At 48.2% G+C, this 27368-nt stretch overlaps 1 protein-coding gene across 1 annotated transcript; it reads left to right on the top strand.

Moving 5' to 3' along the window:
- Positions 1 to 24829, top strand: BTF3 (basic transcription factor 3). Its single transcript, XM_063963876.1, has 6 exons — positions 1 to 111; positions 3252 to 3320; positions 11594 to 11707; positions 12065 to 12266; positions 23978 to 24034; positions 24558 to 24829. The coding sequence occupies exons 2-6, from the start codon at positions 3252 to 3254 to the stop codon at positions 24602 to 24604; spliced, it is 489 nt and encodes a 162-aa protein (XP_063819946.1). The 5' UTR covers positions 1 to 111; the 3' UTR covers positions 24605 to 24829.
- The last annotated feature ends 2539 nt before the right edge of the window (positions 24830 to 27368 follow it).

The following is a 27368-nucleotide window of genomic DNA, read 5'->3' as shown; positions in this document are numbered from 1 at the left end:
CGGCCCTCCCTCTTGGCTCCCATCTTGCTCCCCGCGTGTGTGCGCGCCCGCTCCTAGGAGGCCTTTTAACCCGCAGTGTCCCCACACGCACCCCCATACAGGCTGCAGAAGGTGAGAGGATGGCGGTGTGAATGCTGGGGCCGCTCTGGAGGCGTCTCTGTCTGACCTGGGCGCCGGGGTGGCTGATGATAGGCTGGGCATGTCAGTGAGTCTCTGGTTCTCCCATTGCTGTGGGACAGCAAGTCCCAGCATATCCTGCGGCTCCTGCCAGCCTATAAATGAGTCCATATAGGAATGCAGGGGTTTCTGGTACCACAGAAGCTGAGGGGCGGTATGTTTCCCCTTGGTAGCCTGGGTGTGTAATCTCCTGGCACAGGCTAGGGTCACATGCCCTCCTGGCATGGGGTGAGAGGCACAGCATGGAGCCCTCCGGGCATGGGGTGAGAAAGATACAGCATGGAGCCCTCCTGGCACGGGGGGAGAGGCACAGCATGGAGCCCTCCTGGCACGGGGGGAGAGGCACAGCATGGAGCCCTCCTGGCACGGGGGGAGAGGCACAGCATGGAGCCCTCCTGGCACGGGGGGAGAGGCACAGCATGGAGCCCTCCTGGCACTGGGGAGAGGCACAGCATGGAGCCCTCCTGGCATGGGGAGAGAGGCGCAGCATGGAGCCCTCCTGGCATGGGGAGAGAGGCGCAGCATGGAGCCCTCCTGGCATGGGGGGAGAGGCGCAGCATGGAGCCCTCCTGGCATGGGGGGAGAGGCGCAGCATGGAGCCCTCCTGGCATGGGGGGAGAGGCGCAGCATGGAGCCCTCCTGGCATGGGGGGAGAGGCGCAGCATGGAGCCCTCCTGGCATGGGGGGAGAGGCGCAGCATGGAGCCCTCCTGGCATGGGGAGAGATCTCCTGGCATGGGGGGAGAGGCGCAGCATGGAGCCCTCCTGGCATGGGGGGAGAGGCGCAGCATGGAGCCCTCCTGGCATGGGGAGAGAGGCGCAGCATGGAGCCCTCCTGGCATGGGGGGAGAGGCGCAGCATGGAGGCCTCCTGGCATGGGGGGAGAGGCGCAGCATGGAGGCCTCCTGGCATGGGGGGAGAGGCGCAGCATGGAGGCCTCCTGGCATATGGGGAGAAGCGCAGCATGGAGGCCTCCTGGCATGGGGGGAGAAAGATACAGCATGGAGGCCTCCTGGCTCGGGGGGAGAAAGATACAGCATGGAGGCCTCCTGGCATGGGGGGAGAAAGATACAGCATGGAGGCCTCCTGGCACGGGGGGAGAAAGATACAGCATGGAGGCCTCCTGGCACGGGGGGAGAAAGATACAGCATGGAGGCCTCTTGGTATGGAGTGAGCCCTCCTGGCATGGGGTGAGGGAGTCGCAGCGTGGCGCCCTCCTGGCATGGGGTGCGGGAGGCACAGCGTGGTGCCCTCCTGGCATGGGGTGAGGGAGGCACAGCGAGGAGGTATCCGTTCAGGGGGTTGACCGTGTTAAGGTTGACACTTATTAGGTTGACCACTAATGGCTGACATGGACAAATGGTCGATACATGAAAAGGTTGACATGGCTTTTTGAAAAAAAAAAAAAATTAGATTTTTTACTTTTTCGTACTTTACCATCCACGTGGAATACGATTGGGAACTGTAGCGAAGCGAGCCATGCAAGGGGACGTGGTACACTAATTGGGGTTCCTGGTCATGTTACGGAAAAGATGACACCAAAAACAGTCCAAAAATCAGTGTCGACCATTTGTCCACGTTGACCATGTCAATGTCAACCTTTAGTGGTCGACCTAATGAGTGTCGACCTTAACATTGTCGACCATTCATACTGGAACATAGCATGGAGCCCTCCTGACTGTCAGTCATGTCCTATGCTTGGCCTACAGATAATGTGCTTCAGTGTATTAAACTTCAACAAATGGGATCACCTGTTGTAAGTTCCGCCGTTCTTTGCTTCTCAGTGTACGGTATATTCTCTCTAGTGGGTTGTGTGTGCACATACTGACCTGTTGTACTTGGGCTAACAGAAGTTTACACATTCTGTGTACTTTGTGAATTTGCTGATTTAGTCTGAACTTGACCCATTAATGTTTGGGGAGATGTTTATCTTGCAGCTTCTGCATAATTCATAACCTGGCTTCAATATATATCTATCTCTCTTTATTGCGGCTCCTCAATTTCAATTGAAGCTGGGTTATTTTAGTCACAAATGTATATGGGGAAAAACTGGGTGTGAAAAACGTATGTTGTCATAATTGATTTAATAACAGGGAAGCCTACATGTTCATACTACTTATCTAGTATTTTGGATCTGTCTATGCATGTATCCAAAACCTGTCAAACATTACTCTCACAGTACAAAAGTAGCCTGTCTGTGTATCAGCTGTTTTGTTTGAGTTAAACATAGCCATGTGCAGGACCCCAGCTGGAATTTTGAGAAAATGTCTTTGGATCCTTGGCTTGCCAAACTCGCAGCACATTTTACTGGGAGCCACGTCTTTTGGTCTCAGAAAAATAACACTGATGCCTGGCATATGATCTTTGCACAAAGGGGGTCATTCCGCGTTGATCGCTAGCTGCATTTGTTCGCAGCGCAGCGATCAGGCTAAAAAATGTCAGTTCTGTGCATGCGGCGCAATGCACACGCGTGACATACGGGCACAACGAACGATGTAGTTTTGCACATGGTCTAGCGATGCATTTCAGTTGCACTGCTTGCCGCACAGTGATTGGCATGAAGTGGGCGTTTCTGGGTGGCAACTGACCGTTTTCAGGGAGTGTGCGGAAAAACGCAGGTGTGCCAGGAAAAATGCAGGAGTGGCTGGGCGAACGCAGGGCGTGTTTGTGACGTCAAATCAAGAACTAAAGTGATCGCAAACGCTGAGGTTTTGAGCTACTCTGTAACTACACAAAAAATTTTTGCAGGCGCTCTGCGATACAACCGTTCGCACTTCTGCTAAGCTAAAATACACTCCCAGTGGGTGGCGGCATAGCGTTTGCACGGCTGATAAAACTAGCTAGCGAGCGATCAACTCTGAATGACCCCCAAAATCCATTACTTGAATAGGTCAATTCATGTATGTGGCACAGGTGGACTAACTCCTGCAGTTACTTACAGTGGAAAAACCACGAATTGACAGCGTGCTGTAGTCGGACGCATGCATTTCCCTGTAGGTTACCATTAGTGGCCACATCGCATTGTGTAAAGTCCTTGTGATAGAGCACAGATCTACCTGCTTTCTCCCGTTTCAGATGAAAGAAACCATTATGAATCAAGAAAAGTTAGCAAAACTGCAAGCACAAGTGCGCATTGGTGGAAAGGTAAGATCTGTCTTCTTTCTGTACTCTATTTTTTAACCTGTTATTTTAATGAATAAACTACATCAGGCATGGCTGCTTTATGTTAAAAGTGCCCTCTGCATTATTTTGCTTGTGGTCTATGAAAAGGTTTGTCAGACCAGTGACTGGTATTTCAGATAGCTGCTCCTGCAATACAGATTGCAACTGTTGCATGAACACCTGTCTTGCTCAGTATCCTAGTAGCTCAACTCTGGCTCTAAGTGGACCTGCAGCATCTTGTCTACTGGGTTTATTTCTCTGTCTATCTCCGCTTCTCTGCCTCACCAGTGTATGTGAAATCAGGTTGGTATATGGCCGAAACGGACACACTGAGCCGATCACTGTTTGAGAGCTTTGTGTCATAGGCTCAACAATCAGTTGACAGTGATGTAGTGATGTTACAGCTACTGTGGAAAGAGATAAGTCATTGAGACCCAGAGGAGTGGGAGATAAATGCGACTCTAGCTGCCCTCGCAGGTGGAGGGCCAGATTAAAAGGGCTGCTTATTTAGCGCTTCTAAAGAGTCAGAATGCAGCCACCACATGCTAAAAAACCCTGCAAATTCCAACATACTGGGAATCCTTGAGTCACAGATTCTGACCCTGAAATGATTGCACTTGGCAGGTCGGGATTTATAAGTTTGCATTTGGAGATTCTCCCAATAATGTATGTGCCCCTTTGGTCTGACACTTAGGGGGGCATCCTATTAGCCCCATTCATGTTTTGGCCCAAATTAGCGGACCGATATCGTGATTTTAGACCGATGGTGAGTATCGGGAGACCCTGTTAAAAGTTTTGTTGTTTTTTTTGCAGAAAAATGTTGTGCTATTGGCTGATAACACATTGGTTCCGAGAGAAGTTCGCGGTCCTATATGTTATTGCAGGTTTGAAGGGCTGCTTATCAGGGATTATGCGCAAAGCATAATGGGCCAGATGTATTAACCTGGAGAAGGCATAAGAAAGTGATAAACCAGTGATCTGTGCAAGGTGATAAAGGCACCAGCCAATCTGCTCCAATATGTAAATTCACAGTTAGGATCGGATTGGCTGGTGTGTTTATCAACTTGCACTTATCACTGGTTTATCACTTCCTTATGCCTTCTCCAGGTTAATACATCTGCCCTAATATTTGATAAGTGCTGGAATCAGGACGCTGGCGTTCGGGCTTATAGGATAGACCCCGGCCGCACCTATTAGCAGGGGTAAATTACTGCTGCTAACAGAATATCCCCCTAAAGATACAAAGTGGTTGGTTGTTTGTCTCCATACATATTTGTTTATTTTTATTTAGTGCATACACATTATGCAGTGCTTTGCGGTCAGTCACATCAGTCTTTGACCCAGTGGAGTTTACACTATTTATTCCGTACCACATGGACACTTTTTTTTTTTTGTATTATTTTCTCTTTCATCCACCTGGGGGACGCTGCGCTGTTACTTGTGGGTTAGAGTGTGTGGATGGGAGTTTGGCACAGAACCTATCAAAACTAACTCCTCCCCCCCTCTAACCCCTCCCATCTCCAGCCTACCACCAGCTCACCTCAGTTTTTTAGTTTTGTGCCTGAGGAGTACAGGCACAGATTCCTTAGCTATAGCTTTTAGTTAGGTTTTATTTCTTTTCTTTAGATTTCTTCAATAATACTTAGTCCCTGTCCACAGGTGACAAGTATAACAGGAGTGGGGTTAGTCAGTATGCTTTTACTCACTCCTTTTTGCGCCTCTGGGGAGTCGCCATACTGCGGTCACTGGGGCTTTCTCATTCCGGGCTCAGATCCGAGGAGGCATAAACAGAGCGGGGGACACTGGCTGTCACGGTAGGACAAGATCCTAATCCCCCCCCTTCCCCTGTTCCCCTATTATGGAGGAGACTGTATTCACAGTTCTAGCGGACGGGATCACTCAAATCACTGCCGCTAGTTTTCTTTTCACTGCAGCGCTAAGGTCCCTGCGGGCAGCACTAGCGCACGGGATCTCTCAGATCGCTGCCGCTAGTGTAACAGCGCAGAGAGCGGAAGGTCCCTTCAGGGAAGGGAACGTATGACGCTCCGGTCAATGAAGGGGAGCGGTAACCGCGGCGGGATGCTGGGGGAGATGACGTCTTCCCGCATTGCACTCCCGCCATGTAGCGTCCGTCGTCCTCACTCTGTGGGGGCGGGTCCCACCTTCAGGCGCCATCTTACTGCTTGCTGCCGGAGTGGAAGCGGGGGACACTGCGCTGACGCCACAACACACAGGGACAGCATCTCACCCTGTATATCTCACAGGCGGGGAGCAGCAAAATAGCAAGTATAAGATTGTAAGAAGTATCCTGCAAGGTTTCCCACAGGCTGTCTTGACTTTTCTTTATCAGTTGTTTAGTACTCACACTGAGATTTACAGGAGGGGTACACAATTTGTCAGCAACTGTATAGGTGGGAAGCCTTTTATATAGAAATTTCCTTTATTTAATAAGTCACTAAAAAAAAAAAAATATATATAATAATGACCAGTAAGCCAGACAAACCTACTAAGGGGAAGACAGGCTCAGCTGTATATTTTGCCTGTTCTCAGTGTGGTTCAAAGATGTCAAAGGGTAGCACGGATCCTGGTTCGCTCTGCAGGACATGCTCCGTGACACCTACAGTAGAGCAGCCTAGTGTATCAGCAGATCAGTCAGTCCCTCTGTGGGCCAGCAACATGGCCGACGCTATTGCTGATTTACGTCAATCACAGTCAGGGGTGGATTCCGGTCAGTCGGCTATGGAGCCACCTTGGGCAAGGAATATGGGAAAAAGTATTGCTGACTTGGCACAGTCTATTAACAAGATGGTGTCCGCGTCCAGTTCGGCGGCCGCTAAGCGACAGCATCCGGTGGCCGCTATCACCTTCCCAGGAGAGGACTTGGATCCGGTATCCGCTCCTCTGGAGGAGGGCGAACTGGAGTCTGAGTGGGAGGATACTTCCGCCTGGGAAGAGGAGGAATTATCTACAAGTTCAGGGTCAGATTATTGATTGAGGCCATCCGTCAGACTCTTAATATTCAGGATTCGGCGGAGGCGGAGACTTCAGGTTTCTTCAAGCGTCAGAAAAGACAAGTAGTAGTCTTTCCGTCTTATACTCATTTTGAAGACATTTTGAAGGAACCTTGGCTTAGGCCAGATTCACGATTTCAGGCTCCTAAGAAATTAAAATTTTTGTATCCCTTTGCAGATGACGACACAAAATTCTGGGAGACTGCTCCGAGAGTGGATGCTCCTATTTCTCATTTGGCGAAGGCTACGGTAATTCCTTCAGCACAATCAGTGACATTAAAGGATCCAACAGATCGGAAGCTTGAAGCTATTCTTAAGTCCATTTTTGCTTTATCAGGTATTTCTCTGTGCCCAATACTTGCTAGTGCCTGGGTCCTTAAAGCCGTTGATGAATGGTTGGGCCAGGTGGTATCTGGCATACAGTCAGATGACCCATCAGAGGCTATTCAGCTGGCTGAGCAGATCTCCGAGGCGGTCACCTTCGTTGGTGAGGCCTTACTAGACTCTGTCTCACTACAGTCGCGGGTATCTGCTCAGGCGGTTACAGCAAGGCGTGCACTATGGCTTCGTTTTTAGAAAATGAGGAAATAAGAACTGGCGCTACTGTGTTTCTCCAATAATAATGAACGACTGTGGATCAATTTGAATAAAAATAACATATAATTTATTCCCTATACATCACAAATAAAAACTAAAAAACATCCTGAACATATATAGCAAATATAAAATTGAGGCATATATGGAGCTATGATATATTTATAGGTGGCTGCTTGCAGTGTCCACAAATGGATCCCGGACTAAGTGCCTTGTGCAAAGTTCTCTGGTAAGAGGAAATAAGTACAGCTGGTATTACCCTTGTTGATGGAGACTTCCAAAGGTTTTATGGAGATTATTTCAGCAAGCAAGCTGTGGCAATGAAACAACCTGGATCTCTCCCAGCTTGCTTGCTGAAATAATCTCCATAAAACCTTTGGAAGTCTCCATCAACAAGGGTAATACCAGCTGTACTTATTTCCTCTTACCAGAGAACTTTGCACAAGGCACTTAGTCCGGGATCCATTTGTGGACACTGCAAGCAGCCACCTATAAATATATCATAGCTCCATATATGCCTCAATTTTATATTTGCTATATATGTTCAGGATGTTTTTTAGTTTTTATTTGTGATGTATAGGGAATAAATTATATGTTATTTTTATTCAAATTGATCCACAGTCGTTCATTATTATTGGAGAAACACAGTAGCGCCAGTTCTTATTTCCTCATTTTCTAAAAACATTTTCAGGGACTGACAATCCCTTCTGGCAGCTGTGACAGCGCGTCTGGGTTATCTTCTTTACTATGGCTTCGTGTTTGGAACGCTGACTCTGATTCAAAACAGACATTGACAGCGGTTCCTTTTGAAGGAGAGTTCCTCTTTGGTTCAGAGATTAAAAAGATTATCTCTGATACTACAGGTGGTAAGAGTCCATTTCTTCCAGTTGCCCCTCAGAAGTCAAGAGCGACTAGGTTTCGATCCTTCCGTACTCCGAGTAGGGGCGGGTTCCAGTCCTTTCGGGCCTTTTCAAGATTCCCACGTAGAGGCGTGTACCGTGGTAGGGGCGCACAAGCACCTCGCAGAGCGGCAGTCAAACCTGCCGACAAGCCTGCAGCATGACGCAAGGAATCCCCTGGAGGGATCCTTGGTAGTGGGAGCGCGGTTACTACAGTTCAAAGAGGTGTGGCTCCTGTCGCATCCGGATCAGTGGGTGTCTGGGGTCATAACCCGAGGTTACATTTTAGATCTCGAAGAACCTGTTCCAAACCGTTTCTTCATCACTCCTTCCGCGGGATCCCTCCAGACGACAAGCAATAACTCGGGCTACTTTCACGCTCTTGAAACAAGGAGTAATTTGTTCAGTTCCCAGAACTCAACGCGGTCAAGGGTTTTACTCAAGTCTTTTTCTAGTAAACAAACCGGACGGTTCCTTTCGGCCCATTTTAAATCTAAAGTGCCTGAATCCTTACCTTTCTGTCCAGAAGTTCAAAATGGAATCGATTCGTTCAATCATCGCAGCCATGGAACCAGAGGAATATTTGGCATCTATCGACATAAAGGACGCTTAGCTCCACGTTCCAATTTGGTCGGGTCACCAATGTCTGTTGAGGTTCGCACTAGGGCCCTGGCACTTCCAGTTTCAGGCTCTTCCCTTCGGTCTTTCCACGGCCCCTTGAGTATTTACAAAAATATTGGGTCACGTGGTAGCGGTCCTCAGAGGCCAGGAGATCAATATTACTCCTTATCTAGACGATCTACTTCTAAAAGCTTCCTCGCCGGAACTTCTTCAACTACACCTACAGCGCACCACGGCCACTCTGCAATCCTTCGGATGGATTGTGAATTTCCAAAAATCTTCCCTGACTCCCTCTCAGGAGATAGTGTTTCTAGGTCTCCTGTTCGACACAAGGAGGCAGAGGGTTTTTCTACCTCCGGACAAGATTCAGGATCTCAGGTCCAGGATTCGCTCTCTCTTACAATTGCCAAGGGTGTCGGTTCTCAGATGTATGCAGGTGTTGGGCAAGATGGTAGCAGCGTTCGAGGCGGTACCATATGCCAGATTTCATGCTCGTGCCCTTCAGTCTCAGATTCTGGGCTCTTGGAATCAGACGGATCCGCATCTGGACTTGCAATTATGCCGGCTGTCGGTTCAGACTCGACAGTCTCTACTTTGGTGGCTTCACAGTCCAAATCTGACCAAAGGAGCACCGTTCACGGTATGGGATTGGATGATGGTCACCACGGACGCCAGCCTCACCGGTTGGGGGGCGGTATTTCAGTCTCAGCATCTCCAGGGGCTCTGGAGCGTTCAGGAATCAAGGCTACCAATCAACATTTTAGAGTTAAGAGCAATTCGGTATTCTCTGGTTCAGATACAGGACAGTGTCAGGGGTCACCCAGTACGCATCCAATCAGACAACGCAACAGCAGTAGCTTACATAAACAAGCAGGGAGGAACTCGCAGTTGGAGAGCCATGAAGGAAGTCACACATATTCTACAGTGGGCGGAGAAGTGGATTCCGACCATATCCGCAATTCACATTCCAGGGGTAGAAAACTGGGAAGCAGATTTCTTAAGCCGCCACACGATACATCCGGGGGAATGGGAACTTCATCAAGAAGTCTTTCTGACCCTGGTGTCTCAGTGGGGCACACCCGACATAGATCTCATGGCATCCCGCCTAAACCGAAAGTTACCTCAGTACGGCTCTTGCACTCAAGACCCTCAAGCAACGCTAATCGATGCATTGACAGCCCCGTGGCAATTTCGTCTCGGATATGTGTTTCCTCCAATTCCCTTGATACCGCGTCTTCTTCAACGCATCCGCAGAGAGGGTCTACCAGTCATTCTTGTAGCACCAGACTGGCCTCGACGTCAGTGGTACACTCTTCTTCGGAGCATGGTGGTCGGAGAACCGTTCCGTCTTCCTCTACGACCCGATCTCCTCTTACAAGGTCCTTGTCACCATCAGGGTTTAGATCGTCTGGCTTTGACGGCTTGGTTCTTGAATCCAACATTTTAAGAGCTAAAGGATTATCTCGTCCAGTGGTAAAAACAATGCTTCAGGCTAGGAAGCCTGTCACTTCTCGTATTTATCACAGGGTATGGCGTATTTACATTGCTTGGTGTGAAAGGCGTGGGTTGTCCCTGCACCTCTTCCAATTACCTCGTCTGCTCTCTTTTCTCCAGGAGGGTCTGACTAAGGGACTTCGTTTGTCTTATCTTAAGGGACAGGTTTCAGCACTGTCGGTACTTTTTCAAAAAAAATTGGCTACCATTCCGGAAGTTCAGACCTTCTTTCAGGGTGTACTCAGGACTCAACCTCCCTTTATACCTCCGGTTCCACCGTGGGATTTAAATCTGGTTCTTCAGGCTCTCCAGAAGCCTCCGTTTGAACCATTAAATTCTGTTACGTTTTCTTACTCTTAAAGTGGTTTTTCTCTTGGCCATTGCCTCCGCTAGGCGTGTTTCTGAGTTGGCAGCCCTTTCTTGCAGGCCGCCTTTGTTGGTTTTTCACGACAATCGAGTGGTTTTGCGTACAAAGCCTTCTTTTCTGCCTAAAGTGGTATCGGCTTTCCATATGAATCAGGACATTGTTCTTCCGGCGTTTGTTCCAGAATCTGCTGGAGAGGATTGCCATTTGGCCTCCTTAGATGTTGTTAGAGCCTTACGCATATATTTGTCCCGTACAGAATCTATTCGACGTACGGATACCTTACTGATTTTGTTTGCTGCGCCCAAGCGTGGCTGGCCGGCCTCTAAAAATACAGTGGCGCGCTGGGTTACATCTGCTATTAGACAGGCTTATGTTTCTTCAGCGTTACCTGTTCCTGATTCGTTGAGGGCTCATTCGACCAGAGCTGTTGGATCCTCTTGGGCTGTGCGCGGTGGAGTGTCCGTCGAGCAGTTATGTCGAGCGGCAACCTGGTCTTCCGTGCATACCTTCACAAAGTTCTACCATTTTCATACTTTTGGTTTGGAGTCTGCCTCTGTTGGGTGTCAGATTTTACGGACGGCTATGCCGTCAACGTCTCCCTCCTCTAATTAGCTTGCTTTGGGAAATCCCACAAGTAACAGCGCAGCGTCCCCCAGATGGATGAAAGAGAAATAGGGATTTTTGCTACTTACCGTAAAATCTTTCTCTGATTCCATCTGGGGGACGCTGCGATCCCTCCCGTATTTGTCTGGTTTCCTTGGTCAGGTTCTATCTCATCTCCGGCTTTGCTAAACATTAACTGAGGTGATCTGGTGGTAGGCTGGAGATGGGAGGGGTTAGAGGGGGGGAGGAGTTAGTTTTGATAGGTTCTGTGCCAAACTCCCATCCACACACTCTAACCCACAAGTAACAGCGCAGCGTCCCCCAGATGGAATCAGAGAGAGAGATTTTACGGTAAGTAGCAAAAATCCCTATTTTATTAGAAGCTAATTACCCTATCAGTACCTTGTGGAAACACTGTCTAAAAAAGGCTTTGGTCATTAATTAAACTCCTGAGCTATGAGATGTAATACTGTCCATTACGACAACCATGCTGCTCAGTACTCTTCTATAGCTTTGTATGGTTTATGTTGATGGTAATGCGCTGCTTCACTGGAGTCGGTTTACTGTATTGCATGTTTGCCATGATTTACATACCTGTGATGGGTCTTTTAAATAAGAGCTGATCCTTTGTATTTTGTAATGGAAACATTAATTTGTGTTTATTAGGGAACAGCACGCAGAAAGAGGAAGGTCGTCCACAGAACAGCTACTGCTGATGACAAGAAACTGCAGTTCTCCCTGAAAAAGCTGGGCGTGAATAACATCTCTGGCATAGAAGAGGTAAGTGCGTCTCAGATGTTACAGTCCAGCTTGCTGCAGGCAAGGGACGTCATCTCAGTCTGGTGGCATTTAAAGGGGCTGTGTCCACTCCTCTTTGGGCTGTTTAAATAGGTTCTGATCTTTCTTACATCCTTCTGTTTCGGTTTCTGGTATGTAATAAGAGTATATACTTGTGCTTACCAGACTTAAACACAAGTTAGTGAAATTCCTTGAATGTTGGTTCTCTTGCGGAAGGCCAATTGTATATAATTCTGTTACTAAGATACTGTAGAATAGGTTGAATGGTCCCTAATGCACAGAACCTGTTCTCTATCTTTGGAATAATGTGACTTAAACTCTGCATATGTTTATTTCTAGGTAAACATGTTTACAAACCAAGGAACAGTTATTCACTTTAACAACCCCAAGGTCCAGGCTTCCTTGGCTGCCAATACCTTCACTATTACAGGACACGCTGAGACCAAACAGCTCACAGAAATGTTACCCAGCATCCTCAACCAGCTTGGAGCCGACAGCCTCACCAGCTTGCGGAGACTCGCAGAGGCCCTGCCAAAACAATGTGAGTAAAACAAAGTACATGGAACCCGTTCTGCCAGACCTGAATGTTTATTCTTAAGCTCTACCATGAATTTGAGATTTGCTAGTAATTTGTTATAATTATACCCTATTCTCTTACGTCCTAGAGGATACTGGGGTCCATTTAGTACCATGGGGTATAGACGCGTCCACTAGGAGCCATGGGCACTTTAAGAATTTGATAGTGTGGGCTGGCTCCTCCCTCTATGCCCCTCCTACCAGACTCCGTTAAGAAAATGTACTCGGAGGAGCCGGTCACGCTTATGGAAGCTCCTGAAGAGTTTTCTGCATTTATTTTCTATGTTTGTTATTTTCAGGCAGGGCTGGTTGGTACCAGCCTGCCTGCTTCGTGGGACTTGGGAGGGGGGGGCCGACCCGACCTGACCTGACCTCTTGAAAGATTAATGGTCCTGTTCTCCGCTGACGGGACACTGAGCTCCTGAGGTAACTATTCGCAAGCCCCACCACGGCGAGCGTACATTCCCGCAGCACGCCGCCACCCCTAACAGAGCCAGAGGAATGAAGAGTGGTGAGTACTGAGCCGGCGTCCCGTCTAGCGTGGCGCCGGCCATTATGGCGGCATGAGGGTACGGAGACGCACGGCTTCTACACGGGCGGAATGAGTCTCCGGACACAGTACACAACTGCGTCCCCGTACACTGTACCCATACTGGCACAACAGCCTTAAAACTGTTTCTTCATTTTAAGCACCGGATTCCTCAGCCAGTATAAAAAAAAGCGGGAAGACCGCGTGCCATTGAAGGGGCGGGGCTTCACTATGAGAGGCTCCAGCAGCTCACCAGCGCCATTTTCCCTCTGCAGTGGACACAGATGCTGACAGGACAGGGATGCGCAGCTCCTCCAGTGTGACTTTAGGTTACCTCAGTGGTACCAGGGGGCAGCGACTATTAGTGTACTAAGTCCCCTATAAGGGAACTTAGTCTGCGACCCGGCTAAGCTTGGCATTAGCGATAAGGGCGCGCTGGGGGCTCCAAACAACTGTGTGTCCCTTAAGGGCTCTTTGTGGGTTAATTGTGCTTAACCTATCCTGTGTGTGTGCTGTCACATTTACATTGTTAGGCAAAGAGTGTCTCTCTTGTACCGCATAGTGTTCTTCGCCAGGGGGCTCACTCCTGGGTACTCTGGGTTCACAGACTAGCGGGGCTGAACCGGAATGGGTTCATTCTCTTAAGGGAATGATCTGAACTCTTTCTACAAAATTGCCCCACAATGAGAAAGAGACGCAATACTTAAAACAGACTGTGGATGAGTTTACGAACAGAGCTTTTTCCCCCCCAAAACAGCGTCTTGCTCCCCTCCCATTTATCCGCAAAAGCGTTCTCTGGCCCATATCCTGCAGTCTGACTCTGACAGGTCAGACATGGAGGATTGTGAGGTGGACTCAGAGGGGGGCAATGCAGCTCTGTCACAGGAAACAGAGGCTCTTATAGAGGCTATCAGAGATGTTCTGCACATTCCTGTTAAGGTGTCAAGAGGAGTGTGAGGAATCATATTTTAATGTTAAAAAAAAAAAAGTCCACAGTTACTTTTGCTGTGTCAAAGGAATTGAATACCCTGTTTGAAGAACCATGGGTCATTCCTGATAAGTTTCAGATCCCAAAAAGGTTGCACTCATACTTTCCTTTTCCTCTAGAGGATAGGAAAAAATGGGAAAATCCACCGATAGTGGACGCATCAGTCTCTAGGCTGTCAAATAAAACTTTATTGCCTGTTCCTGGTGCAGCCTCCCTGAAAGACACTGCTGAGCGTAAAATTGAGACTACACTCAAATCATTGTACACCGCTGCTTGGGTGGCCCAAAGACCCACTATTGCGTGTGCGTGTATCACTAAAGCCATTGCTAAATGGTCAGGTAACCTAATTGAGGGGTTAGATTCCTTATCTAGGGGGGATGTTGTCTTACTCCTGCAGCATATACAGGACTCTGCGAACTTTATGGTGGAAGCCATGAAGGTAATAGGCGTGCTTAACGCACGCACCACTGTGTCTGCACGCAGGGGCTTGTGGCTACGCCAGTGGACTCCAGGAAAGGCGTGGAAGGCCTACCATTCACAGGAGAGGCCTTGTTTGGCGATTAATTGGGCAAATGGATGTCCACGGCTACTGCGGATAAGTCTATGTATCTTCCTTCCGCAGACCCCTCAACCAAGAAGACTTATGTAGCTTCTAAGTTTCAGTCCTTTCGGACGGCCAAGTTCAAGGGCAACTCCAGAGGTGCTTCTACGTCCTCCAGTGGCGAAAGAGGTAAACCACGCATACCAGCAACAGCAGGTGCTAAGGAACAAAGCTCAGGCTCTGCTTCCTCAAATTCTTCAGCATGTCGGTGGACCGCAATGCATGGAAGGCTGTCCAGTGGGAGCCATACTACAATTCTTCAGTCAGATCAGGCTTGCCAGTTTCACAAGAGGCAAGTATAACTTACTTTACAGCATGCCATCCAAAAACTGGTACAGACTGAGGTCATTGTTACAGTTCCACCTCCTCTACTAAACCAGGGATTTTATTCCAACTTCTGACCACTTCTGAACCTCAAGTCTTTGATCCCATACTTACGAGTGTTCAAATTCATAGTGGAGTCCCTGAGAGCGGTGATCTCCGGTCTGGAGGAGGGGGAATTCCTAGTGTCTCTGGATATCAAAGATGCGTACCTTCATTTCTCTATCGTCCTAAGTGGATGCTGGGGTTCCTGAAAGGACCATGGGGAATAGCGGCTCCGCAGGAGACAGGGCACAAAAGTAAAGCTTTTACAGGTCAGGTGGTGTGTACTGGCTCCTCCCCCTATGACCCTCCTCCAGACTCCAGTTAGATTTTTGTGCCCGGCCGAGAAGGGTGCAATTCTAGGTGGCTCTCATAAAGAGCTGCTTAGAGAGTTTAGCTTAGGTTTTTTATTTTACAGTGATTCCTGCTGGCAACAGGATCACTGCAACGAGGGACAGAGGGGAGAAGAAGTGAACTCACCTGCGTGCAGGATGGATTGGCTTCTTGGCTACTGGACATGAAGCTCCAGAGGGACGATCACAGGTACAGCCTGGATGGTCACCGGAGCCACGCCGCCGGCCCCCTCACAGATGCTGAAGCAAGAAGAGGTCCAGAATCGGCGGCTGAAGACTCCTGCAGTCTTCTTAAGGTAGCGCACAGCACTGCAGCTGTGCGCCATTTTCCTCTCAGCACACTTCACACGGCAGTCACTGAGGGTGCAGGGCGCTGGGGGGGGAGCGCCCTGGGAGGCAAATGAAAACCTTTAAAAAGGCTAAAAATACCTCACATATAGCCCCAGAGGCTATATGGAGATATTTACCCCTGCCTAAATGTACTAAATAGCGGGAGACGAGCCCGCCGGAAAAGGGGCGGGGCCTATCTCCTCGGCACACGGCGCCATTTTCTGTCACAGCTCCGCTGGTCAGGAAGGCTCCCAGGTCTCTCCCCTGCACTGCACTACAGAAACAGGGTATAACAGAGAGGGGGGGCAAAATAAATGGCTATATATATATTAATATAAAAGCAGCTATAAGGGAGCACTTAATCATAAGGCTATCCCTGTCATATATAGCGCTTTTTGGTGTGTGCTGGCAGACTCTCCCTCTGTCTCCCCAAAGGGCTAGTGGGTCCTGTCTTCGTATAGAGCATTCCCTGTGTGTCTGCTGTGTGTCGGTACGTGTGTGTCGACATGTATGAGGACGTTATTGGTGTGGAGGCGGAGCAATTGCCAAATATGAGGATGTCACCTCCTAGGGGGTCGACACCAGAATGGATGCCTTTATTTGTGGAATTACGGGATAGCGTCAACTCGCTTAAGCAGTCGTTTGCCGACATGAGGCGGCCGGACACTCTATTAGTGCCTGTCCAGGCGCCTCAAACACCGTCAGGGGCTGTAAAACGCCCCTTGCCTCAGTCGGTCGACACAGACCCAGACACAGGCACTGATTCCGGTGGTGAAGGTGACGAATCAACCGTATTTTCCAGTAGGGCCACACGTTATATGATTTTGGCAATAAAGGAGATGTTACATTTAGCTGATACTACAGGTACCACTAAACAGGGTATTATGTGGGGTGTGAAAAAACTACCAGTAGTTTTTACCGAATCAGAAGAATTAAATGACGTGTGTGATGAAGCGTGGGGTGCCCCGATAAAAAAACTGCTAATTTCAAAGAAGTTATTGGCTTTATACCCTTTCCCGCCAGAGGTTAGGGAGCGCTGGGAAACACCTCCTAGGGTGGACAAAGCGCTAACACGCTTATCAAAACAAGTGGCGTTACCCTCTCCTGAGACGGCCGCACTTAAAGATCCATCAGATAGGAGGATGGAAAATATCCAAAAAGGTATATACACACATGCAGGTGTTATACTACGACCAGCTATTGCGACTGCCTGGATGTGCAGTGCTGGGGTAGTTTGGTCAGAGTCCCTGATCGAAAATATTGATACCCTGGACAGGGACAATATTTTACTGTCGTTAGAACAAATAAAGGATGCATTTCTTTATATGCGTGATGCACAGAGAGATATCTGCACACTGGCATCACGGGTAAGTGCTATGTCCATTTCGGCCAGAAGAGCTTTATGGACACGACAGTGGACAGGCGATGCGTAGAGGAGTTATTTGGGGTCGGTCTATCGGATTTGGTGGCCACGGCTACGGCCGGGAAATCCACCTTTCTACCTCAAGTCACTCTCCAACAGAAAAAGGCACCGACCTTTCAACCGCAGCCCTTTCGTTCCTTTAAAAATAAGAGAGCAAAGGGCTATTCATATCTGCCACGAGGCAGAGGACGAGGGAAGAGACAGCAACAGGCAGCTCCTTCCCAAGAACAGAAGCCCTCCCCGGCTTCTACAAAAGCCTCAGCATGACGCTGGGGCTTCGCAAGCGGACTCGGGGGCGGTAGGCGGTCGTCTCAAAAATTACAGCGCGCAGTGGGCTCACTCGCAGGTAAATCCCTGGATCCTGCGGATAATATCTCAGGGGTACAGGTTGAAATTAGAGACAGAGCCACCTCGCCGTTTCCTGAAGTCTGCTTTACCAACGTCCCCCTCAGAAAGGGAGACTGTTTTGGAAGCCATTCACAAGCTGTATTCTCAGCAGGTGATAGTCAAGGTACCTCTTCTACAACAAGGGAAGGGGTATTATTCCACTCTTTTTGTGGTACCGAAGCCGGATGGCTCGGTAAGGCCTATTCTAAATCTGAAGTCCTTGAACCTGTACATAAAGAAGTTCAAGTTCAAGATGGAGTCACTCAGAGCAGTGATAGCGAACCTGGAATAAGGGGACTTTATGGTATCCTTGGACATCAAGGATGCGTATCTCCACGTTCCAATTACCCCTCACACCAGGGGTACCTCAGGTTCGTTGTACAAAACTGTCACTATCAGTTTCAGACGCTGCCGTTTGGTTTGTCCACGGCACCTCGGGTCTTTACAAAGGTAATGGCCGAGATAATATTTCTTCTTCGAAGAAAAGGCGTATTAATTATCCCATACTTGGACGATCTCCTAATAAGGGCAAGGTCCAGAGAACAGCTAGAGATGGGTTTAGCACTATCTCAAGAGGTGCTAAAGCAGCACGGATGGATTCTGAATATTCCAAAATCCCAATTAATGCCGACAACTCGTCTGCTGTTCCTGGGGATGATTCTGGACACAGTTCAGAAAAAGGTTTTTCTTCCCGAAGAAAAAGCCAAGGAGTTATCTGACCTGGTCAGGAACCTCCTAAAACCAGGAAAGGTGACTGTACATCAATGCACAAGAGTCCTGGGAAAAAATGGTAGCTTCTTACGAAGCAATCCCTTTCGGCAGATTCCATGCAAAGGGAGCTGCTGGACAAATGGTCAGGGTCGCATCTTCAGATGCACCTGCGGATAACCCTGTCGCCGAGGACAAGGGTATCCCTTCTGTGGTGGTTGCAGGAGGCTCATCTATTGGAGGGCCGCAGATTCGGCATGCAGGATTGGATCCTGGTGACCACGGATGCCAGCCTGAGAGGCTGGGGAGCAGTCACACAGGGAAAAAATTTCCAGGGAGTGTGGTCGAGCCTGAAAAAGTCTCTTCACATAAGCATTCTGGAACTAAGAGCAATCTACAATGCTCTAAGCCAGGCGGAACCTCTGCTTCAAGGAAGACCGGTGTTGATCCAGTCGGACAACATCACGGCAGTCGCCCATGTAAACAGACAGGGCGGCACAAGAAGCAGGAGGGCAATGGCAGAAGCTGCCAGGATCCTTCGCTGGGCGGAGAATCACGTGATAGCACTGTCAGCAGTATTCATCCCGGGCGTGGACAACTGGGAAGCAGACTTCCTCAGCAGACACGACCTTCACCCGGGAGAGTGGGGACTTCATCCAGAAGTTTTCCACATGCTATTAAACCGTTGGGTAAAACCAATGGTGGACATGATGGCGTCTCGCCTCAACAAAACACTGGACAGGTATTGCGCCAGGTCAAGAGATCCGCAGGCAATAGCTGTGGACGCGCTGGTAACACCTTGGGTGTACCAGTCGGTATATGTGTTTCCTCCTCTGCCTCTCATACCAAAGGTATTGAGGATTATACGGCAAAGAGGAGTAAGACTAGTGGCTCCGGATTGGCCAAGAAGGACTTGGTACCCGGAACTTCAAGAGATGGTCACGGACGATCCGTGGCCTCTACTTCTGAGAAGGGACCTGCTTCAGCAGGGTCCTTGTCTTTTTCAAGACTTACCGCGGCTGCGTTTGACGGCATGGCGTTTGAATGCCAGATCCTAAAAGGAAAAGGCATTCCAGAAGAAGTCATTCCTACCTTGATAAAGGCAAGGTAGGAAGTCACCGCGAAGCTTTATCGCCGTATTGGGCGAAAATATGTTGCGTGGTGCGAGCAGCGGAGTGCTCCGATGGAGGAATTTCAACTGGGTCGTTTTCCTACATTTCCTGCAATCAGGATTGTCTTTGGGTCTCAAATTGGGATCTATTAAGGTTCAAATTTCGGCCCTATCAATATTCTTCCAAAAAGAATTGGCCTCGGTCCCTGAGGTCCAGATTTTTATCAAAGGAGTACTGCATATACAGCCTCCTGTGGTGCCTAAGGTGGCACCGTGGGATCTAAATGTAGTTTTAGATTTCCTCAAATCCAATTGGTTTGAACCACTAAAGAATGTGGATTTGAAATATCTCACATGGAAAGTGACTATGTTACTGGCCCTGGCTTCGGCCGGGAGAGTATCTGAACTGGCGGCTTTGTTTTATAAAAGCACTTATTTAATTTTCCATTCGACATAGGGCAGAGCTGCGGACGCGTCCGCATTTTCTCCCTAAGGTGGTATCAGCGTTTCACCTGAACCAGCCTATTGTAGTGCCTGCGGCTACAGACGACTTGAAGGACTCCAAGTTGTTGGACGTTGTCAGAGCCTTAAAAATATACATTTAAAGGACGGCTGGAGTCAGAAAATCTGACTCGCTGTTTATACTGTATGCACCCAACAAGTTGGGTGCACCTGCTTCTAAGCAGTCGATTGCTCGTTGGATTTGTAACAAAATTCAACTTGTACATTCTGTGGCAGGCCTGCCACAGCCTAAATCTGTTAAGGCCCATTCCGCAAGGAAGGTGGGCTCATCTTGGGCGGCTGCCCGAGGGGTCTCGGCATTACAACTCTGCCGAGCAGCTACGTGGTCAGGGGAGAACACGTTTGTAAATTTTTGCAAATTTGATACCCTGGCAAAGGAGGACCTGGAGTTCTCTCATTCGGTGCTGCAGAGTCATCCGCACTCTCCCGCCCGTTTGGGAGCTTTGGTATAATCCCCATGGTCCTTTCAGGAACCCCAGCATCCACTTAGGACGATAGAGAAAATAAGAATTTACTTACCGATAATTCTATTTCTCGGAGTCCGTAGTGGATGCTGGGCGCCCATCCCAAGTGCGGATTATCTGCAATACTTGTACATAGTTATTGTTAACTAATTCGGGTTATTGTTTAGGAAGCCATCTTTCAGAGGCTCCTCTGTTATCATACTGTTAACTGGGTTTAGATCACAAGTTGTACGGTGTGATTGGTGTGGCTGGTATGAGTCTTACCCGGGATTCAAAATCCTCCCTTATTGTGTACGCTCGTCCGGGCACAGTACCTAACTGGAGTCTGGAGGAGGGTCATAGGGGGAGGAGCCAGTACACACCACCTGACCTGTAAAAGCTTTACTTTTGTGCCCTGTCTCCTGCGGAGCCGCTATTCCCCATGGTCCTTTCAGGAACCCCAGCATCCACTACGGACTCCGAGAAATAGAATTATCGGTAAGTAAATTCTTATTATTCCGATCTGCCGCCTCATCAGGCTTATCTCCGGTTTGCACTGCAGGACTGTCACTACCAGTTCCAGGCCCTGCTATTTGGTTTCTCCACGGCACCTAGGGTGTTCAACAAGGGGATGGCAAAGATGATGTTTCTACACCGCAAACGGGGAGTGAACATAATTCCATACCTGGACGATCTCCGGATAAAGGCACCATTCAGGGAAACGTTGCGGGACCGCATTGCTCTCTCAACCAAACTCCAGGATCACGGGTGGATTCTGAACCTTCCGAAATCTCACCTGGAGCCAACACGGAGGCTCCCATTCCTGGGAATGATACTAGACACTGAGTCACAAAAGGTGTTCCTTCCATGGGAAAAGGCATTGGCAATCCAGTCGATGGTTTGGGATGTCCTGAAGCCAATCCGGATGTCTGTGCATTCTGGGGGAAAAAGGTGGCCTCTTACGAGGTACTTCAATACAGAAGGTTTCACGCAAGACCCTTCCAGCTCAATCTGTTGGACAGATGGTCCAGTTCACATCTTCACATGTACCAGAGGATTCGTCTATAGCCAAAGGCCAGGATCTCCCTTCTGTGGTGGCTACAGTCTTCTTGCCTCGGTTTGGAATTCATAACTGGATTCTGTTAACCACAGAAGCAAGCCTCAGAGGTTGGGGAGCAGTCACTCAGGGGGTGCAGTGTCAGGGAAGATGGTCAGGAAGTCATCCTTCCACTCAACATTCTGGAGGTGGCGCTAGACGCCCTGACAACTCCATGGGTTTATCAGATAGTGTACGTGTTTTCCTCCACTTCCTCTGATCCCAAGAATTCTAAAACAAATAAAAAGGGAAAAGGTTCAAGCAATACTCATTGCTGTGGACTGGCCAAGAAGTGCCTGGTACGCGGACCTTCTGGAGATGCTCCTCGAAGATCCGTGGCCTCTGCCTCTTCGTGAGGATCTTCTGCAACAGGGCCCGTTCGTCTATCAGGACTTACCGCGGCTACCTTTGACGGCATGGAAGTTGAACGGCTGATTCTAGCCAGGAGAGGGATCCCTAACAAGGTTATCCCGACTATGATCCAAGCCAGGAAGGGGGTAACGTCTAAGCATTACAATCGTATTTGGAAGAAATTACGTCTCTTGGTGTGAGAGCAGGAATTATTCTGCAGTGGAATTTCATCTGCGACGTTTCCTGCTTTTTCTGCAGGCAGGCGTGGATGTGGGCCTTCGTCTGGGCTCCATAAAAGTCTAGATGTCGGCCTTGTCCAATTGGCTTCTCTCCCTGAGGTCCAGTTGTTCTTGAAAGGTGTTCTGCACATCCAACCTCCCTTTATGCCTCCCACGGCACCTGGGGATCTCAATGTGATGCTGCAGTTCCTCCAATCAGACTGGTTTGAGCCTTTACAGGAGGTGGATGTAAGATATCTTACGTGGTAGACTGTCACACTGTTGGCCTTGGCTTCAGCAAGACGTGTTGGAGCCCGAGGGCGTTGTCTCACAAAAATCCCTATTTCATTTTCCATGAGGACAGAGCTGAGCACATTTCTTCCTAAAGGGGTTTCCGCATTTCACATCAACCAACCTATTGTGGTTCTGGTTGTCACCGACACCTCTGCTGCTTCAAAGTCTTTTGGATGTTGTGAGGGCTTTGAGGATGTATTTGAACAGAACAGCTTGTCACAGAAAGACGGACTCGCTGTTTGTGCTTTATGATCCCAATAAGATTGGGTGTTCTGCTTCAAAGCAGACAATTGCACACTGGATCAGACTTACTATCCAGCATGCTTATTCCACGGCAAGTTTGCCGTGTCCAAAATCTGTACAGGCCCTCTCAACTAGATCGGTGGGTTCTTCCTGGGCGGCTGCCCGGGGTATCTCGGCTTTGCAGCTCTGCCGAGCAGCTACTTGGTCAGGTTAGAACACGTTTGCGAAGGTCTACAAGTTCGATACTTTGGCCGCTGAGGACCTTTAAGTTTGGTCCGTCAGTTCTGCAGGAACCTCGGCACTCTCCCACCTGTTCTGGGAGCTTTGGTACATCCCCATGGTACTGATTGGACCCCAGTATCCTCTAGGACGTAAGAGAAAATAGGATTTTAATTACCTACCGGTAAATCCTTTTCTCGTAGTCCGTAGAGGATGCTGGGCGCCCGCCAAGTGCTTGGTTCTTTCTGTACTGTTACTTGGTTAAGTAATTTTGGTTCAGCCATTGCTGTTCCTGTTTCAAGCTTGGTTAGCTTAGCTTTCCTCTTGGGGGGGGGGGGGGGGGTTGGCTTGGAATCTCACCACTATCCTTATCTCGAAGGATGTCATTCTCCAGGCACAGTCTCCTAGATGGAGTCTTGTAGGTGGGGCATAGAGGGAGGAGCCAGCCCACACTATTAAATTCTTAAAGTGCCCATGGCTCCTAGTGGACCAGTGTATACCCTATGGTACTAAATGGACCCCAGTATCCTCCACGGACTACGAGAAAAGGATTTACCGGTAGGTAATTAAAATCCTATTTATTAACCCCTTGGCATAGTTGCATGGGATCGGACTGCGCCAGCTGGGCTTTCATTGACAGTTGCTGATTTTCTTCTGCTTACCTGAACACCTGGCAGTGAAGTCGATGGTCTGTTACTGCCAAAATTGCACCCCAGAATAACATGCGAACAGCGTTCCTAGGGTGTATGCGCTAAAAACTAAACATGCAAGGAAGGGAACTTAGTTGCAGAAAGCCCACATATAGGGGGATATCCAATTACCCGCAGTACATTACCGTGGGTAATGATATCGCCCACGGCTATCGGATTAGCCCCGATAAGCCGACATGAGACCAGCACAAAACTAAGTAATACCGCATTCAGATCGCAAATGCCGGGTCGCACCTGGGAATTGGAAACAGGTCCTTCCCGGGTACGACCTGGCATTGGACCCTGAGAACTGGCTTTCACAACCCGTTGCGATGATCTCCGCGCTGCCTCTCCCTATGCTATGAACGGGTGCTGGGTCGCATCGACCTGGGTTCTCCGTTCACACTGCACCTGACCCGGGAATAACCCTTCTTTATTCCCGGGTTGAATTACTGGGTCAGGCTACCCCGGAATTTGGGAGTGACTCTCTCGCACTGCACAGCAACCTGCGTCGACTCGGCAATATACCGGGTTACTTGTGCGGTCTGAAAGGGGTATTTGTCTCTCTTAATGGGTTGAGTAGGGTTATGTAAATCTAAACCATGATGAACTTGAAACCTAAGTCTTTTAAAGGGATATTGCACGCTTTCCTCAATTGGATGGCTGTACAGAAACACTATCCTTGGGACATGATAGAGATACTTGGTTTTACAGTATGTCCTCCTAAACACACTGTACTAATCCAAATAGCAGAGTGTTCTCATTTTTAATTTTAAATATATAATGACCAGTGATCTATTTATTTTAGCTTTAGATGGTAAAGCACCACTGGCTACCGGGGATGAAGAGGATGACGAAGTTCCAGGTACAACGGTTTTCTCCAATTGCATAAAATAAAGTTGATAAGACTTGACATTTTAATAGTACTTTTTATAAAATAAAATAAAAACCACTTTGCACTCACAAAAAAAAAACAACTTCAGTTTTATACAGATTGTTGCTCATTTGTGTACTTTGTTAGTCTTTGTGGAACTTCTGTGGCATCATGCTGTTTGACCAGAAGGTGGCACGGTGTAACTAGCCTGTGGTAATGCATGTAGTACCTCAGCTTGGTAATCCATAAAGAAACTGCTGTCTTTAAGTTATTACTTGAAACAGGCAGTGGTGCTTTCAGTGACTGTTATGTTTCCATTCCGATGCAAGGGCATTGGCACGCCTGTGTATGAAAGTCTCCGTATGAGAGAGTGGTTGGAATGAGGAACACAGTTATAGCAAGTGGTGTTTTTTTTCCGTGGTGTCCATATATATTTAATGTAAGCAGGTTACAGTTTTTTCGGCACTCACCAGATTAGTATAAACTGTATCATCTATTTATTTTAATTTTGCAGACCTTGTTGAGAACTTTGATGAGGCGTCAAAGAACGAGTCGGTCTAAATGGCAACCACTGAGGAACTTGAACCGCTGAATGGAGCTGCTATTTTATATTGTGACTTACCTATTTGTGCTTTGTTTTGTTTTGACTTGATGAGATTAAACAATAATTAATTAAAAATGCTCAATATGTAGCAACTCTGCTTCAGTAACTACTTCTGTGCAGACCCTGTCTTGGAGCCTAGTCTGGTTGAACACTCCTGGAAATAAAAATTGAGATACAATAAACTTCCTGAGAAATGTCAGTGTTCTGTTTGTCGGATGAAATCGTTCAGATGGATAGCATGCTCCATGGTTTATTTACCCTATATAAACACTTTTAGTGTTTGACACAACATAAGGTAATATTTACAGTACAACTGTTTAAACAGTAATTCATGTGTATTGTATACTTTAATTGCACTTACCGAAAGATAATGGCTACGTTAATTTTTTTTTTTGGGTGCAGTCTGATTGGCTGTGCAGTTTAAGAGATGGCTCCTGAGTGTCTGCTGGGTTGCCCCTATAGGATTACACATCTTCCAGTTGGACTAATTAGGGTCAGGAAAGTAAAGTTAGAAGGGTGCTGATTTATTTTGTGGAGGCATTGACTATCTATGCCAGGAGAATCAACAAGTGATTCATGCCAAGTAGTTTAGGCTCCTTGCAATTTGTCCTCAACTGCTTTTCTCTTACGTCCTAGAGGATGCTGGGGACTCCGTAAGGACCATGGGGTATAGACGGGCTCCGCAGGAGATAGGGCACCTAAAAAGAACTTTGACTATGGGTGTGCACTGGCTCCTCCCTCTATGCTTCTCCTCCAGACCTCAGTTAGATCTTGTGCCCAGAGGAGAATGGGTGCACTGCAGAGAGCTCTCCAGAGTTTTCTGTGGAAAAAGAATTTTGTTAGGTTTTTTATTTTCAGGGAGTCCTGTTGGCAACAGGCTCCCTGCATCGTGGGACCGAGGAGAGAGAAGCAGAGCTGGCTTGTCAAGTTGGGCACTGCTTCTAAGGCTACTGGACACCATTAGCTCCAGAGGGAGTCGGAACACAGGTCTCACCTGGGGTTCGTCCCGGAGCTGCGCCGCCGTCCTCCTCACAGATGCCGAAGGTAGAAGCGGATAGAGAAGACAGAAGACATCTTAGGCGGCAGAAGACATCAGATCTTCATGAGGTAAGGCGCGCAGCGATAAGCTGCGCGCCATTGCTCCCAGTCACACACACAGAGCAGCACTGAAGGGTGCAGGGGGTATACACGGTATACTGCCCAGGCACGGTGGGGGGCCCGTCTCAATGAATTTCAGCGCGCAGTGGGCTCACTCGCAAGTAGACCCCTGGATCCTTCAGGTGATATCTCAGGGGTACAAATTAGAATTCGAGACGTCTCCCCCTCGCCGTTTCCTAAAGTCGGCTTTCCCGATGTCTCCTTCTGACAGGGAGACAGTTTTGGAAGCCATTTACAAGCTGTATTCCCAGCAGGTGATAATCAAGGTACCCCTCCTGCAACAGGGAACGGGGTATTATTCCACACTGTTGTGGTACCGAAGCCGGACGGCTCGGTGAGACCGATTCTAAATCTAAAATCTTTGAACACTTACATACAGAGGTTCAAATTCAAGATTGAGTCACTCAGAGCAGTGATTGCGAACCTGGAAGAAGGGGACTACATGATGTCTCGGGACATCAAGGATGCTTACCTTCATGTCAAAATTTACCCTTCTCACCAAGGGTACCTCAGGTTTATGGTACAGAACTGTCACTATCAGTTCAGACGCTGCCGTATGGATGGTCCACGGCACCCCGGGTCTTTTTAATAAAGTAATTTTTATTCATTAGTCTGGAGATTAAGGTACAGACATTGCAGATCATTATCATAGCACAAACAGTACATCCATTCATATTGAATCAAAGCCATGTTTTACACGTATCTTACATCAATGAGATATCAGTATATTTTCAATAAAGAGATATACAAGGATTTCCTATTGTTCAGACCTTCAGGGTCTGCAAAATCCGTAGCCAGCTATATTAGTCTTCATTACTTTTTATATTTAAACCCGTAACCTAAACTGTAGAAAAATAACAAACAAACAGAAAAAGGGCAGGGGAGGCAAATTAAGAAGGAGTAATCCGATTCAGGACTCCATTAGTCATACACATGTGTGAGTAGGTGGGCACGCAGGGCCCAACCGCCATCATCTCAGTACACATCAGTCATAGTAATTTATTGATATGCTTGCACTTCAGAGTCTACTATATTTGGGAAACAAGGTGCGAATGGGAGGAATCTAGCCATGGAGACCAAACCCTTTCAAACTTAGCTGATGCGTTTTGCTTCATATAAACATATCTTTCCTTAATTATAGTGTCGTTAATTAAGGCCTTAAGTGCAGATATTAACGGTCCTTTGGGGGCCATCCACATTCTTGCAATGCAAACCTTAGCCAAGGCACATACATTTAGAGCATAGAGACCCGTTGAAACAGACACAGGAGCAAAGCATCCCATTCCCAATATACAGAATTGTGGGGTAAGCAGTCCGCCAGGCACTCCCGTACTCTCCAGAATTGACCCGACCAGAACACCCTCAACCTCGGGCAGTCCCACATTGGATGCCAGAATGTTCCCACCGCCCCCCCACACTTAGGACAGAGATTAGATCTGCCCGTCCCGAACGTAGCCAGCCTAGCTGGAGTCATATATGTTCTGTGTAAAATGAAGAATTGAATCTGCTGATATCTAAGGGACTTGGTAACCTTAGCAGGGTATTCTAAAGCGAGGACCCAGT

This window comes from Pseudophryne corroboree, chromosome 1 (genome assembly GCF_028390025.1).
Source record: "Pseudophryne corroboree isolate aPseCor3 chromosome 1, aPseCor3.hap2, whole genome shotgun sequence".
Classification (NCBI taxonomy): domain Eukaryota; kingdom Metazoa; phylum Chordata; class Amphibia; order Anura; family Myobatrachidae; genus Pseudophryne; species Pseudophryne corroboree.
The sequence above is the reverse complement of the archived record's forward strand: the minus strand, read 5'-3'. Positions and strand labels throughout refer to the sequence as shown.